Here is a 16,741-nt window from a genome sequence, read left to right on the forward strand (position 1 = left end):
TTCCAGCCTCCTTCATAAAAACTCTCCCCAAACATGGCCTGTCTGTAACCCCATGTGCACACAGATCCATCTCTATCCTAGCCAGAAAGCATCCCTCCCTACTAAACCAGGCCCTACAGCGTCCATCACAGCTGGGCTCAAAATGGATCCCATTAAGATAAATTCCATAACTGAAAGTGTCCTGGAGAGTGAGGAAAACTAGAAGTGGGATCAGAGGGCCCGGGTCAAAGGGTCAAAGTTAGGCCACTTACCAGCTGTTTAACGACCAGCAAACTATTATCCAACCTCTCTGGTTTTGTGCACAGGGCACCTGCAGGCTGCTGGATATCAAGGGAGGTGCTCTAGGTACCTGAGCACAGTCTGTGGCTTCTGATTCCTTTTTATAGCCCTGGAATGCCTGGACCGGGGCTCGGACCCTCTTTGTGCTCAACAGGGCCTGTTGACCAACTGTCTCTCTTACCCGTTATCATTGTGTGCCCTGTGCTGACAGGCTTATCTCTACTCCAGCCCTCACCCTGCTACATGGTCCTGTGACCACCTTCTCTTGGCACAATTGCAGCCCAAAGACACCCCAATTCTTGCTATTTATTTCCAGTTGACATTTCTGAATTGCAAGGCTGTCTACATATATATAGAGAGAGAGAGCAGGCATTTGGTGACACAACGATTTCCACCTTTGGAGGTTGATCACTTCCTACATTAGATCAAAGCCTCCAAAATTCTGGGCTATCAATCAGATCCACTGACTTTTGGTGTTTCTCCCCTGAGATTCTGAACATGTAGAGGTGGAAAGGCTGGCCCTGGAGTTGGTATTTAATGAAGGTGGGAAGAAGCACACCAGGCCATTCAAACACAGGCAGGTTTAGCTGCAGTTGATACAACTATTTTGAAAATTAAGATACGTGTAAATTGCTTTTGCGAATTTTGCCATGGGATAGCCAGAAACACTAGAGAGAACTGGAAGTTAAAATAATAATCTCTATCCTCTTTACTATTCTTTTCTTCCCCCCCCCCGCCCCCTCCCCCCCCCCCCCCCCCTCTCATTTACGACCTTCCTTCTTCCTCTCTGAATGGATGAGGCATAGCACTAAGCCTTTTGGAGTTCTGAGCTGGGGATCACTAAAGCGGAGAAAGGGTCCCTGTTTCTCACCCTCCCCTCTCAGTAGCCCTTGCTGATCAGAAAAGGATCCCTTCTACCTCCTTTTCACATTTTCTCTCTTCCTCCTCAGCACTGGGAACCTTTCATGCCTATAAAGATCGTGGTGAGGTGGGTATGAAAACCAGCATGAGACAGACCAGCTCTGCCCCTGAATGAGTGTGTGGTTTTTGGTTGGTTTGTTCCAGAAGCTCTTTCTTTGTGATTTCAGCAGTGTGAAAGGTCTGAGAAACCCCCTCACCCCTGGCAATCCACCAGGAGGATATTGCTTTACCTGGAGGAAAAGACCCCTGCCTTCCCAGAACTTTCCTTTGCCGTCTCTGAGATCCACAGAAAACAAAATATAATAATTAAACAAACAAACGAGTGAATCAACAAATGAACACTAGAAGTGATACCCAAGACTTAACTTCAGCTGGTCCAAGGTAAGGAGAATGACCTCCTACCAATCAATCAGCAGACGGAGCAGATGCTGTGCTGCTTCCTTGATCCCTATCTGGATTCCCAGAGTTCCACGGAACATTCCAAAAGCAATTTGGCTTTCGTGAGCAGTGCACAGGGACTAACGTTTTTCAACAGAATTTCATAAGGAGACAGGGGGATGATTTGGGGCCCTGGTCTCGGCAGAAGCTGAACATTGGGTGTGGCTAAGAGGAGAGAACTGGGCTTTTTATATGAGCACTCTTCTGAAAACCACCCCGGAGATGAAAAATCACCTGCCCGAACCTCACGGAAAAGTAATGGTGGATCTGCCCAAGAGGGTTCCTGCTCATAAAACTGCAAAACAGACCTGTTAATGCAAACCTGCAATTACGACCAGAACTTGAATCTCACTTAAATAATTTTGCGGCTATAACACAACTGATTAATAACCCCTCACCTGATCAGACTTGACAAACTTGACAAGATTCGAGTCCCCTAAAGATGACTACAACCAAACTGTGTGGGAGGCTGAAAAAAGAATGGAGAACAGGACAATAGTTTTCAACCCAAGCAATTGAAAAGACAAGACAATGATTTTCAAGGAAAAACTGTTTGGCAGGGAGAAAAAAGAGAGAGAGAGAACCTATAGTCAAGAAGATTTTTGGACTAAATTCCAGAAATGGAAGTAAAAGGACAGGATGTGCCCAAGGTCATGTGGATGTGGATGTGGGTGACCCAGGAACGGAATGTGGAATGCCTGACTTCTAGCCAACACGTAGCTCCTTCCGCTTGGAGGAAGGAGGACCAAGATTGAGAAGGATGCTCAGTGAATGCTTGGGGCTGTACCTGAATCCTCGCTGACTCTTTCATGCTCAGTGGAGTTATTATTAAACTAAAGCATCACACATCACTCTAAAATTTTCCTCAGAGAGAAATTCTAGCTTTCGACTTCCTCAATTCTCTTGGTCTTGCTCAGAACATTAATATTTGTTGGACAGCCTGTTTTTTGTTGTTGTTTTTTTTAAGTGGGAAGATATTTCAAAAATCAAATATTCTGGTTTGTTTCAAAGAATATGTTCTCAGCTAAAGTCATGTTTTCTTCCTGTGGGGGTGAGCCACAGTTGGCCACGATTCACCAAAGTTTCCACCAGCTAACAATAAAAAATGATGTCCCATTCTCAAGAAATAAAAGAAAAATTACAGGAAAGTTGTGCATTTCCGTTCCAGTCCCCAAAGACAATCTGAAGAAGTGGTCAACATGCCAAATTAAGCCATGCGAATTTATCCATATCTAATAAGGATTAGCAAATGTCACAACACGGAACATGGCCTTGACATAATTTATATTCCAACTTCTAAGGCGCTGGGTTCAGCGTGGTCTTATTCCAGCCCGGACCTAGGAGGAGAGGTGTCTTTGGAGAGTCCCAATCATGTGTGTGACAAGCAGGAGGGCTCTTCACGTGACAAAAGAAGGTTTCTTGACACAGAAACAGCACCCTCACAACCAGAATGTGGTGACTGAGCTTAAAGAGCTAACCACCCAAGGGAGATGCAGGCGTTTCTCCCCTCCCGCCCAAGATAACTCTTCTGGAAGCTGCAGAACTGGTGATGGAAGCCGCTCTGCCTCTTGCCAAAGCTGGGTGTCCACCTGCAACTTGAACAGCTTTGGAAACAAGTCTACGTTACATATTTGGAGCGAGGAAGAGTAAGACTCCTGAACTTTGGGCTAGCCAGCTCTGATTGGGTCTCCTCCACCCCATTTCTCATCCATCCTTGCCAAAAGCACAAAGAGGCAACTGGGACTTTTGCTCAGAGTATCTGCTATTAAGATAAATCAGCAACACTTAAGTGTCTTTGGTTCATAAAAAATAGTCCCCTGGAGATGGCTCTTCCCCTCCAAAATATCAGCTTTTCGTTTCCCTGCCTCACCGAGGATTGCATCACGGGAAGGCTCAGGAACGCAGCTCTCCCTGAAAGCCCGGCCTCATCTGGGAAGCCTCAGAAGACCCTGGCCCCAGCAGACCCCCCAGGAGTCTGGACAAGCAAGACTGGGGCTGGGAGGTCTGGACGCTCCTTTCCTGGAAGGAAGCTTTCTGAACCCACTCTGAACTGGGTTCTTTCAAGGCAATGTTTGTACCTTCTTCACTATTTATTTTTCTCCAAGGATAAATCAGGGTCTGGCTCCCAGAGAAGCAGCAGAGGGGGGCCTGTTTATGAACATTGCCACTCAAGTTCTTTCTTCTTTGGCCTGGGGAACAAGTCCTGTAGAGCAGGTTTGTGTCAATGGATTGTCACCAGAGACAGTTTGGGACCATCACTCCTCAAAGCACAGTGCTACCCTGTGGGGAACCATAAGATGGCCCTGTCCTTGCACTTCAGAACTGAGGTCAACCTCCTGCACATTTGTGCAGCCCTCAGGGTAGATCCTTCATGATAATGCTTTTCTGTGAGTCAGGTAGAAAACAACATACCCATTTTAGAGGAAGGCATATTGACCAGCCACCATCATATATTAATAAGTGGAGATCAGTCAGGATTCATTACTTGAGCAAACTTCAGAGCCTTCCTTCCTCCCTGTCGCCTTTACAATCTAGAATTCTCAGATACTCCCTGGTGGGAAAGTGGGAAAACAAAGGGGCTCAGAGTGTGACTCCTACAGGCAGATGCACTGAGCATCTTTCTCGACCACTCACCAGCTCTGTGACTTGGTTTGTGAGGATTGTAATAAAACAACCAAACTATAAAATTGTGCTTAGAATATAATTTCTTCAAGAAATGATAGCTGTGTTAATGTCCTATTGAACAATGCACCCCTCTACTCAATGGCAGGCTCCATGAAAGCAAATACTGCCATTTGCTTGAGCATCCTCAAAGTCCTTGGTGTAGATCAAGTACTCAACATACTACTTGTGAATATGCTGGAATAGCCTGTGACTATGAAAACTAAAGGAGCTTAGAATTCTTAGTCCACTTCCTTCATTTTACAAATGGGGAAACTGAGTCTGTGAGAGAGAAGCCAAACGAGATACCCAAGGTTTCTTAGTGTTTTGGGGTCAGAGTTGAGCTGGAACTCTGACCCCCATATCCATTCTCAGACCCTGCACCTTTTACTGCCTGCACGGGCGTCCCTGCCGAGGCGAGCTGCCTTGTTTTGTTTAACGTTTAACATCCTACTTTCTACATGGCTGCTGTGTCAGACCGCAGAGCATCGGGCCCCCACACCAAAGACAGACAAGAGAAACTCTGCCTGGCCCTGTGGCCCCCACACCTGCTTCCTCCCCTGGCACCCAAAAGGGCTTTGGCACAGCCAATACAGCCCAAAGCAATAGGGTGTCTGGCTGGCTTCTGAGCTGGGTTTGTAATTTTAGGAGTGCTGGACCATGAGAGAGAGGAAATAAAGCAGCCTCGAGATGATCAGTGAATCGGAGGTTTCTGGGCATAAGAACCACCCTGGACTGAAACCTTCTGAGTTGCCGTTTGTGTTCAGTCGATTTTCATTGTTTTCTGAAATGACAGCCTCTCTGTCCAGTCTGAACTTGTAACCTCTTTGCACAATTCCGTTCCCAGACTGTGTCAGAGATCACCCGAATATAGATTTGCTAGCTGTGTCCGAACAGGCATTTCCCAATGGCCTATCAGGGCAGAGATAAGAGAGTGGGGTTTTGGTCCTTGTGTGTTTATTTTATTTTTTTTAATACTCGCATCTAAACATTGGTGTTGTGGGGTTCTGGCTCCCCCACCTTGTCAGCTCAGCAACTGCACTTGGGACTGGGCCCCGAGGACAGATGACAGCTCTCCTGGCTGGTCTGTCCTCACAAGGACTCCCTTCCTCCACAGTGCTCCCCCAGGCTCACCCCGGCAAGTCTTTGCTCACATGTCCCTTTCTCAGGGGGAGTCCCAGGGACACCCTATTCACAATTACTTCCAAGACACCTCACAGATCATTCAAATTTCCCCTCACACAAATGATTGCCATCCATCACACCAGGTATTTGATGTCATTGTTTCTCACATGTCCCTCATAGAACACATGCTCCCTTGGGACAGGGATATGTTCATTGCTTTGTCCCCAGTGTCCAGACAGTAGATGGCACATAGTATATGCTCAATAAAGATTTGCAGAATGGACTGCTCCTGTTTTCCCATGCCTACTCCCCTAAGAAGTTGTAAAAATCTCCCTCTGCCTTCTGCTCTCTCAGCTTACTGACCATTTACATTCCCTGTAGTAATACTCTGCCCCAAATCTGAGTGGCATGTTATCACACTATAGCTTCAATGAACTTAACACAAATAGGTGGCGTTTATGTAAAAACTTACAAATGTCAAGCACTTTGTAGGAGAGAGCTATTTCTTAGTTCTCTAAAATCCTCAAAATGCCCAGAACTCCAATATTTAAACTCTGGGGTATTAATCCTAAGAAAAATAATGAAAAAAATATTTATGTACAGAGATGTTTATCCAATGTGATTACAAAGGTGAAAAACCAGGAATTAACTGAAATCACAACAAAGAGAAGAATGATAAAATTAATTATGGCAATGATGGAAGTCATACAACCAAGATATATATTTTTGAAGACTTTTAAGGATGTGGGAAAATGCATACCACATTAAATGTTTATAAGGCTAAAAAATCTTTATTATGCAGTATGTCATGTCTTTGTGTAAATATGTATATAGACAACGGAATGTAGGAAACTATAAATCTTAATGACAGTTACTTCTGAGTGGCGGGAATATGGGGGATTTTAGTGTTTTATTTACATTTTCCGAAGATTCTTTAATGAACACATATTATTTTTATAATAAAGCATTTATTTATATGCTTTCAATTATGAAAAACTATCATTTACATAATAAGGATGGTTAAAATTAAGTCCTTCTTATTATTTTTTTAAATATATTTTATTGATTTCTTTACAGAGAGGAAGGGAGAGGGATAGAGAGTTAGAAACATTGATGAGAGAGAAACATCGATCAGCTGCCTCCTGCACACCTCCTTCCACGGATGTGCCCACAAACAAGGTACATGCCCTTGACCGGAATCGAACCTGGGACCTTTCAGTCTGCAGGCCGACGCTCTATCCACTGAGCCAAACCGGTTAGGGCCAGGCCTTCTTATTTTTTTAATATAGTTCATTATTATGGGTTGAATTAAAAAAATAAAACAAGAGTAAACATGGGAAATTCTGGAACTTTTAACTCTGCCGTTAGCATGTCACAGAGATGAAAAAAAAAAAAAAGTGGCATCTTCCCGAAAAGAATATGGATCTGAGTAAGAGTAAAGAAAGACTTGCCCTAGCTGGTTTGGCTCAGTGGATAGAGCATCGGCCTGTGGACCAAAGGGTCCTGGGTTCGATTCTAGTCAAGGGCACATATGTTGGTTGCAGGCTCCTCCCTGGCCCTGGTCAGAGTGCGTGCAGGATACAACCAATCGATGTGTCTCTCTCACATGGATGTTTTTCTCTGTCTTTCCCTCTCTTCCACTCGCCCTAAAAATCAGTGGAAAAATATCTTTGGGTGAGGAATAACCAAAAAAAAAAAAAAAAAAGAAAAGAAAAGAAGATAAACTACTGGCAATGTTAAATTCTGTGTTTGAGAACTATCTTCCTCTAATGAAAAATCCGTTTCCTGTTAAATTATTACTTGAAGAGAGAGAGAGAGAGAGAGAGAGAGAGAGAGAGAGAGAGAGAGAGAGAGAGAGAGAATTGTGAAGCTGGAAAGGGCGAACTGGGTTTGCAACTCTGCTGATCAACAACAAAATCACTCTGATTTGAACACAGCTATTCAAGGGCCAGGATGAAGTGAAGAGGGAGGGGGAAAAGGACTTTTCTTTCATTTTGAAATTCAGCATTAGGAAGACACAAGAGCAGGAAGTCGGATCTTTTTTCAATTCATTTGAAATGATAAGGTGAAGACAGCCTGGAAGGACTTTTAATTATATGATGAGAGGAAAGAAAGGAAGGAGAGAGAGAAAGGGACCAGGAGAAACCTGTTTTTATATGTTCAATGATGAAGAAGAAGATGGAAAACTAAAGGGAAAAATGACTTTCAAGCAGATATCTTGAGAATGAAATACAAAGGTTCCAAGAAGCAAGTGCCAACATTTCATGCTGGAAAACAGGAAATGCAGCACGCGGATCAGCTCCCAGCCCTTCTCCCCAAGGCAGCTGGAATGCCTGGCGATGCAGGAAGAGATAAGTCTCTCTCCCCAGCCTGCACATGTGACCTCAGGTCATGGCAGGAGCCTCGGGGCCCTGGGGAGGGGCTGGGAGTGGTGCTCAGGATCACAGAATAAAGCCTTCTTCTTATGCTACCTTTTAGCCCCATTTCATTGGGGCTATGACCTGAACAAGGTATTGCCCCAACTTGGGGGCATCTGCTGAGAAGAGCATGGGAGAGCCTTGGAGTGAGACCCCCCTCACTGGCTGTGGTATCAATTCCTGGACCTCAGTTTCCTCATCTCTGAAATGGGATTAATTACATCTAGTTTACAGAGCTGCTAGGATTGAGATAATATATTTAAAATCCCTACCTGTGGTCAGGTATGCAGTAAGAGTTTAAAAAATTGTTAGTCCCTCCCACTCTAAAATGTGAGTAGCAACATTATCATGAGGAGCAAGAACACTGGACATGTTACACTCACACTTGTCCTCATGAAGCTATGCCTATCTAAGATCCCCCAAATCTACCCCGTGCAACAGTGGGGTCCCTCTCTTTCCAGAATGAGATGGCTCTGGTGGTGGACACCTTGGGAACCTTCCCCATAGACACTCCCTGCTTTGGCGGTAGATCTGAATGTTCTCGGAGGCAGTCATGAACAGGTTAAAGTGGAGGGGATTTCAAACATGTCTAATCCAATAAGAGGCCTGGTAAAACATGCGTTATCACTTAAAGAATAAATGTTTAAAAATAGAGCACAGATGTGAAATTTGAATAAAAAAAAGAGAGAGAGAGAGAGAGAAAGAGAGACAGCGCGTGAGAGATCTTCTTGGCACTTGTACGCCCTTCTCTGTTTTGGTCACCTTCAGCTAAGCCTGCTATTCCGATGTGTTCTGCCAACTGCTGGATGCTGTGGGGGCGCCTCAAATCACCGAAGCGAAGTTGGCAAGTCGCGCTGTAGCTGAAAAGTCAGACCCACCTCTCCTTTTTCTGCAGTTCTGAAAGCAGGACAGCACAATGGTAAAGCTGGTCTTTCCAACATTTTCACTTAAAATGGTATGCTTGAAAAGCAAAGAGTAAGTTCTTCTAAAACCAGCACCATTTACGCTAGGGTTCTTGAAAACTTAAGAGAAAGTATCACAGTTCCACAAAAAGATAGGCTACGGATTGCCAATCATAAAATTCTTAAGAATACCTACTTCTGTATGAAGCATTCCCTGACCCCTGCGATGCAAAGACTTCTGAAAGCTGGTAACATTTCTGCAATCCCCAAACAGCAGTCTTCTGTTTCGTGAACTGTCTTTTACCGGTGGGAGAAATGATAAAAACTCAAGGCTCGAGAGCAAAGCCAATACCTCCTTCTATAGCCAAGAGTGCCCAGCACAGTCCCACCAAAGGTGCTCAGGGAAGAGAACAATTTGAATAAAAAAAAGATAGGTTTTAAAGGTAGGTTTTAAAACATGGCTTCATTCGATTGATAGACTCAGAAAGTAGTCCATCGGGGTCAGCCTGATGTTTTGGGAAGAAGGACTCCTAAAGGGATTTGAGAAACATGGAATTGCAGAGAAAATACTCTGCCTCTGAGATCTTTGAGTATTATTTTATGGAGCAACTAGCCAACTGAATGGATTCCCTGAGCAGCAGGGTTGAGGCACGAGCAGCCTGGAGTAAGTAAGGAGTGTCTCCAAGCTAAGAGAGCAGACAAGTGTCCTGACCAAGGACTCGGACACTCGGAGGACACTGTTTTCAGTAGCACAGAGTACCTTTACCTCCATGAGAAAGCCCTGTCCCTGGTCTGCCCAGGAGAGATGTAAGTATTTCTGTTTGCAAAGGGTATTCTCTACAACATACTGTAAATATCCTTGGCATTGAAGGCAATGATAAATAGAGATGTGGCTAGATTTTACCAGTGGGACATGAAAAGCTTAACCCAAAGTGAGTCTGCAGTGAAAACCAATGCATTTGCATTTCAGCAATTCGATCTGGGCAAGTCTGCGATGCATTACAATGCTGGGATCAAATCAAGCTTTTCTGGAGCTCATCCAAGGACAACACGAGGCTATGGGAACCCTACTTCATGGAGTTCCTCCACTGCTGTTTAATTGTGCTCACCCCCTGACTATCAGCGAAATTCAAAGTCATCTGCATACAATGCCATGGGCCTGTCAATAGGAAGCACAAGTAGTAGTGTGGCCTCCAGTAGAGGGGGAAAGAAATGCCTGACCAACCATCCCACTGGGGAGCTTCCCACCTCCCCTGACAGGATGGTTCTACCTCTGCCAAGATCCAGTTTTGACTAGGATCACACCCTTAACCACCAGCTGTCGTGAGCACTTTCAGGGTCAGCTCTGCCTTCTCCTTTTCTTGGCCACACCTGTCTGGATAATTCTTGGAGCCAGTCCTATGACCTCTGGACAACTTGGTGGTGGTGGTGGTGGGGGGGGGGGCGGCGGGGGGGTGGGTAGGAGACTACCCAAATAGATTTCACTATGCAGACCTGGCATAGCCTCCAGAATGTTGACCTGGACATAGGATTATTTTTTTTTTCCTCTGAAAACTCTGGGGGAAAACATAGAGAACCAGTGGCCTAGTCTCCCGGTCTTAACACTTTCCTGCTACCAACTGACCAGCGTTTTTACTGGTAGCCAAACTCAATGGCCAAAACTGGCAGGGAAGGAAAAAGAAAAGAAGTACAATTTATCTCTGATCACAAAAGTATTCTAACCAGTTCTGAGAAATAAGCTGGTTCTAATTTGAACTAAACAACAGTGTCTGGCCCTCATTTTAAAAAGGCATTTTCATCAAGGATGTGCGTATCACTCCTTCCACACACAGGGGAGCATTTGGGAATAAGGCTTAGGGGGTAAGATTTAGTTTTAAGCTTTCTTCAAAAACCCTTTAGCAGCAGGAAAATGCAATGATTTCAGAATTAATTATTTTGATGTCAGTCCTTTCTTCAAGGGTGGAGGAAGAGCTGGAGGGATTGGATCCAAGACACAAAAGAAGGAAAGATGGTAATTTTTAATAATATTTTTAGAACTACTCTCCCTAGAGCAAGAACGCAAACAAACAAAAAACTTCACTCGTTCTCAATTGAGACCCTCTCCAAAAACTGCAAAAATCTGGAAGCCAGATTTTTTTTTTTTAGAAAAAGGTGGAGTAAAAGCATCAGAGGTGTGTGCTTGTGAAGAAATGGGATTGGGAAGAAGAGAACAGATAGTCTTATCTGTCTACAAGAAACTATGATTAATGCTTTATCTTTTTTTATGCAACACGTAACCGAAAGTTAACCTGTACTGCTCTTACCTTTCCACTGTGCTCAGCCCACAACCGACGTTGGCGTCAACACGTGAAGAGTATCATAAAGATTCTTTTGTTGTTAGGCATAGTTGGAATTTCTGAGCTCATTTCATATCACCTTCTCTGGCTCTCCTGACAGATGCTTAACTGAGTGCAGGTATTTCTAGGCAAACTGATTTATGAGATGCTCAGTTTTCAGGGATAAGATGGAAGGGCTCCCTTCATAAAAGTAATCTCTGCCACATCCGGAAACTCACTGACAGTTTAGTCAAGAAGAACCCCCCAAATTGGAGAGGATTTGAACTAGAATATGATGAAGAAATTAAGAGAAAAGGTTGAAAATGGTCATGATTGCAAATAATTCATATGAAAAAAGGTGTTTCTGTAAAGTGTCTTGCGACATGGTAAGAAAGGACACGCACCATTCTGTGGTCATCATTTGGCAAACGGGTCTCATCTCTCCTACGACTCCTATAGGTTGGTGGTGGTGTCTGCCTAGAATACTGGGATAAGAAGAATTATGCAGTTAACTCTTGTTAAAAGTCATAATTGATCAATGATGTCTCTTATTTTAAAAATAAGCTGCCCTGGAAATTCATTCATTCATTCATTCATTTATACATTTCACAAATAATTCCTAAATGCCCACTATATGCTAGCAATTGTGCTAGGCCTGCGGATAAATGGTCAGCAGAAAAAGTCATGGGTCCTCATGAAGCTCATAAACTAGCAGGGTGAATAATTACTACGTAAGTACTCACAAAAACAAATGCAAAATTGTTTCTATTGCAGTGTAATTAAGTGATGTACATATGCTATAGGAGTGCCCCACTGGGGGTTTGACCCAATTGAGAAAGTCCCAGAAGGCTTCCCTGGAAAAGTGATGTTGAGCTAAGATTGAGAAGATGAGGGGGCATTGACTAGGTGAGAAAATGAAGGAAATGTGTGCCAGGCAGAGGGAATCACATGTGCCAAGCAGAGAGCCCATGGGTCTGAATTTGCCTTTATCCCAACAGCGAAGCAAGCCAGGGAAGGTTTTTCAGACGTGAGGGCTAGAGGGTGATGAGTATCATAAAATGTATCTTTAGATAAGATCATGCTTCTGTGGAGTGAGGTCTGAGAGCCTCCGGCTTATCCTGGAGGCTGGTTGCATTTCTCCAAGGCACAGCCATCACCTGAGTAGGCCAGGGCTTGGTGGTGGCCAGTACTGTCCACCTGCGTGCCTCCTACAGCACACGGCGTGCAGGATTTTGGAATCCAGTGGTGTGTTGTTGAGACTGCCAGAAAGTCCAGGAGGGCGTTTTGTCCTAGGGCCTGTTGCTACTCTATTTGAAAATCTCATCAGCGTGACAAGACACTCTGGCTTTAGCTCTTTGTGGCTCCAAAGAAAGTGGCAGTGCTTATAATAATAATTATTATTATTATTTTAATCTTCACCTGAAGATATACCCTTTTTATTGATTTTAGAGAGATAGGAAAGGGAAGGAGAGATAGATAGAGAGGAACATGATACATTGATGTGAGAGAGAAACATCGATTGGCTGCCTTCTGCACGCACTCCAACCTGGGATCAAACCCACATGAATCAAACCGTGACATTTTGGTGTACAGGAGGACTTTCCAACCAACTGAGCCACACCAGCCCGGGTGTGGCAATGTTTTTTAAAATGCAAGCTAAGCTCTGGGACTCCTTGGAGGCCGGAGCTGGGGGATTTGGAGAGTAGGCTCAGTTGGGCAGCCTTAAACAGGGCACTCAGAGTGGTACCCAAAAGAGACCCCCCTGTTCTAAGGCTGCATGGCTGGTGAATCCTGCTTTCTAACTGCAGAAATCATCTGCTCCAAAATATACCACGCTTAGAAGATTTTTGCACTGGCTATTCTCTCTGCCAGAACACTCTTCCCCTAGACAGCCACAGGGCTCACTCTCTCACCCACTTCAAGTTTTTGCTCAAATGACTCCTTCCCAAGGAGGCTCACCCTGTCTACCCTATTTTACAGTGTCACCAGCCCATCGGTCCTATTCTGGAATGCCTGTTCTCCCTTATACTGGTCTATACTCTTCTTTTTCTATCATATAATATACTTGTTAATTATGTTCATGATTTATTGCTTTTCTCCCCACCACCCATTAAAAATGAAACTCCATGAGAACGGGGACTTTGTTTTGTCACTGAGGTATTCCAGAAATGCCTAGCATGTTAACACAGAAAACACCCGTAATGAATAGCTGCAGCTACCCACCTCTGCTCATCCTCGTGCCCCTGGGCAGCTTGGGAGGCACAGGCTGATGCATTGGAAATAGGTTCCTCTGATGGCTTCTGTGAGGGGGCTAATCCATGGCTCACAGTGTTGCCACGGGGAGGTAGTATTTAGCCAGCTAAAAGCAAAGTATTGGCACTCCTACAGCAGTGGGGCACAACCCTGCACTGCTAGGTGTGAGTGGTATGATGGTAGTTGAGTCAGCTGGTCTCTCAGAGCCTTGGTTTGATCAACTCAAAAACGAGGGTGATGCTTTTCTCATTGGGGCAGGTAAAATATCTATGGGGATGAATCCCCAGCACCTGGCACAGACCTGACACATATAGGTATGCAATACATCGGTTGGTTGACTATGAGGAAAATGTGAGATAATGTTTGTAAAGTTACATATACATAAAGCACTTGACACAGAACCTGGCATGTGGGCATTCATTCACACAATAAATAGTTTCAAATCCTACTATGTGCTTGGCAAAGTGCAATAACTATGGGGATTATTGTATGAGCTACTCATGTCCAGTCACTGGGAATGCCATGGGCAGTGTAGAGGCCTGCATGAGATGAAACAAGCTCAAAAGGCAGTCTGAAGAGGGTGACACCTCTTGTGACCCAGTCTGCCTCAGCATGCTTGCAGAACATCAGGCAGATAATACCCACATCCATGGCTTTCTCTCCTGTTAGCCTGGGCGCCTAAAACAGCTCTGCTCACTCAAGCCAGTCACACAGGTGATGATAACTGAGGTTTGGGACCTTCCCTCCCAGAGACGCCCTCTCTTATTGATGTCTATGTGGGCTGGATACACAAACCAAGTAAATTTAATAATAAGCTTGTTCAGTGCAGGCCGGAAGCTGAGGTCTAGAATTCCTGACTTGCCTGCACACTGCTCCCCAAGTGCCTGGATTTGAGGGTTGGGAGGACACCTGTATGCTCTTTCTCCCACAGTTCCACAGTATATTCTCCTAACTGTGCTCTATGAGTGGTGACTCCCAGGCATGTAAAAAGCAGCGATAATGAGGTCAAAACCAAGCTGCCTCTGAGGGTTGGTAGTGATAAAATCAATTATTATTAGCAGTATTAATAGCAAGAACACCTCACAAATAAGCAGCACCTATTATGTGCTAGTCATACACAAAGCACTTCTATATTCATTACATCTCACAAAAACCCATTGCATTAGGTTATTAGCCCAGTTTACAGATGAGAAAACTGAAGTTCAGGGAGGTTTAGTATCTTGCCAGGATTGCTCAGGTAACAAGAGCTAGAAGCGAGATTCACTCCAGATAGCACCTGCAAGATCCATTTATGGTTGTGCAAATGGATCAGAAATGGCCTCTGGCAAGGGTCTCTTCAAGCATCACAGTGTGCCCAGCTGTAAAGCCTGAGCACGGCACCCGACCTCTTTGGACCTCTGGTCCCTTCTTGGTAAGAGCATCAGTCCTTCAGCTGTGTTGGGAGCTCATGAGTGTATGTATGTAAAGCTCTCAGATCCATACCTGGAGCATGGTAAGAGCCTAAAGTATTAGTAATTACTGATGTGATTAAAGAGCCTAAGTCTAAGAGCTCTGGGCAGAACCCACTCTTGGTGAATGGCTGGAGAACATTCTTAAGTGGGGATTTGGGCATCTAAATTCAGGTTTACAAAGGTAAAGGGACCTCACACTTTCTGCTATACCCTTCTGCTTGTCACTCTGAACTCTTTCCTGAACCTGGTGGGGCATGTGTGGACGGACTCAGGTGGGCCACCCCAAACCCGAGCTCTATTGCTTAAAGCTGTGTGTCCTGGGCTGGTTCTTCCACACTCAGAGTCTCAGTTATGCTCCTAGAAAAGGGATGTAATCCTGGTACCCACACCACAGGGCTACTGAGAGGATGGTAGGACAGCATCCTCTGGACACCGGACATATCCTGGCATTGAGTAAACACTCAGTAAAAAGAGGGTGCTTCATGCGCAAATGGATCATTATTCTTAGAATCATGACCATTTACAAGAAAACAATCACTGATGTGCTCTTCCTTGCTCTGTGGCGGGGAGGGTGTGGGAGGGTTTCAAACCTACATCACTGAGGAGCCCATCCTCCTCCTTTGCTGCCTCTTTTCCCACAGCAGCCTTTCAGACCTGCCTCAGCCCAGGCAGGAGCCTAATTCTGCATGGCTGGGGTTTCCCAAATGTGCCCCACAACACCCAAAACCAAGCCTGTCGTGAAGAATGAAGGCTTTGTGCGGTTTCCCAGGAGCACACTGAAGGCCTACACTCAACCCTTCCTGGAATCCTACACTCAGAATCATGCATTTCCATGATACTGAGCAAGAAAAAAAGGAGCCTTAAAAAAAATCCTTATTGGGAAAAGCACGGGGGTATGTGGGGGAGCAAAGTATCTAAGGGACAGAAAGAAAAACCTCGTCCGCTATGCCTGACAGGAGGCCTCTGGCAGCCTGGGCTCTGCAGTGATGCAGGACCATTTCAGAGGGGCTGGCCCTGTAGGGGACTCACCAAGTCTGGAACCCTGGGAAAATGTGTAATAAATGAAATTGCATTACAAATTAACACATAATGCTATCATTTATGGTTCCAGACTTTATGGCTACCAAGTCCTGGAAATCACCAGAAGAGGTGAAGGTCAAGATAGGATGTGGCTCTCACGCACCCCCACCCTCCATGGCGGGGGCAAATGTCTCCTTAGCCACTGACTGACCTGAGACCTTTGGATCATGTGTGCATCGTAGCTGGACCCGTGGTACTTGGCCGTAATATCTGGGCTGTAGCAAGCATCACAAGTGCATGGTATATTCGAGCTCAGGGGCTGTTTCCTAGGTCTATAAACCTGTGGGAGAAAGCTACAATGGTTAGGTGCAGGAGGGGAGGGTGCAGGGCGCACGGGGAAGGAACTAGGAGAAATTAAAGAAGGAGGCTCATCTTGACTTTCTGTGGCCAAGTGGGTGAAAACCCCAGAGTAGAAGATGCACAGCCCCAAACAAGAGGTCAGATGGAAGCGGCCCCCGAGCCCCGGGGCCAGCGCTAGCAAGGCATGCCGCTCTGTGGAATGACCCCCATGACTGGCAGTGCCTGGGGCCCTCCCTCTGCAGGAGAAGGTGCCCAGGCGTGGTGGTGGTCCCTCTCTTTCAGCAAGGCAGCCCCATGAGAAATGGCCTCTGGTTGAGGGCCAAAGGATGCCTTTTCCTTCCTGAGGAGGAAGGGTTGGCCCAATTGTGAGGAGAAGGGACTTATGCCTTTGGGCTTCCCTTCCATTCACCTTGCACCTTGTGCTCAGCCCAGATCAGCCTAGCAGGCAGCGGGCCAGTCCTGGGGGCTGAAATCAATGTGGACACACTCCGCGTGGTACCATGTGGCATTTAGAGGATTTCAGAGCCACATGGGGCCTGAGCTAAGATGTGGCAGCCACCTTGTGAGACCACAGAGCATTGAGCCATAACAGTTGCTAG

The 16,741-nt window shown here is 45.4% G+C and overlaps 1 protein-coding gene across 1 annotated transcript in view; it reads right to left on the reverse strand.

The window, feature by feature from the left end:
• The window catches only part of ERC2 (ELKS/RAB6-interacting/CAST family member 2), a gene marked incomplete at its 3' end in the record, with an annotated part of 881,167 nt that overhangs the window by 197,234 nt on the left and 667,192 nt on the right, over positions 1-16,741 (reverse strand). Inside the window, exon 15 of the mRNA XM_079794619.1 lies at positions 15,994-16,122. Within this exon, the coding sequence (XP_079650745.1) occupies positions 15,994-16,122 (129 nt within the window). The remainder of the gene's footprint in view (positions 1-15,993; positions 16,123-16,741) is intronic.

The sequence above is a fragment of the Cnephaeus nilssonii genome, assembly GCF_951640355.1.
Source record: "Cnephaeus nilssonii genome assembly, chromosome: 17".
NCBI classification, from domain to species: domain Eukaryota; kingdom Metazoa; phylum Chordata; class Mammalia; order Chiroptera; family Vespertilionidae; genus Cnephaeus; species Cnephaeus nilssonii.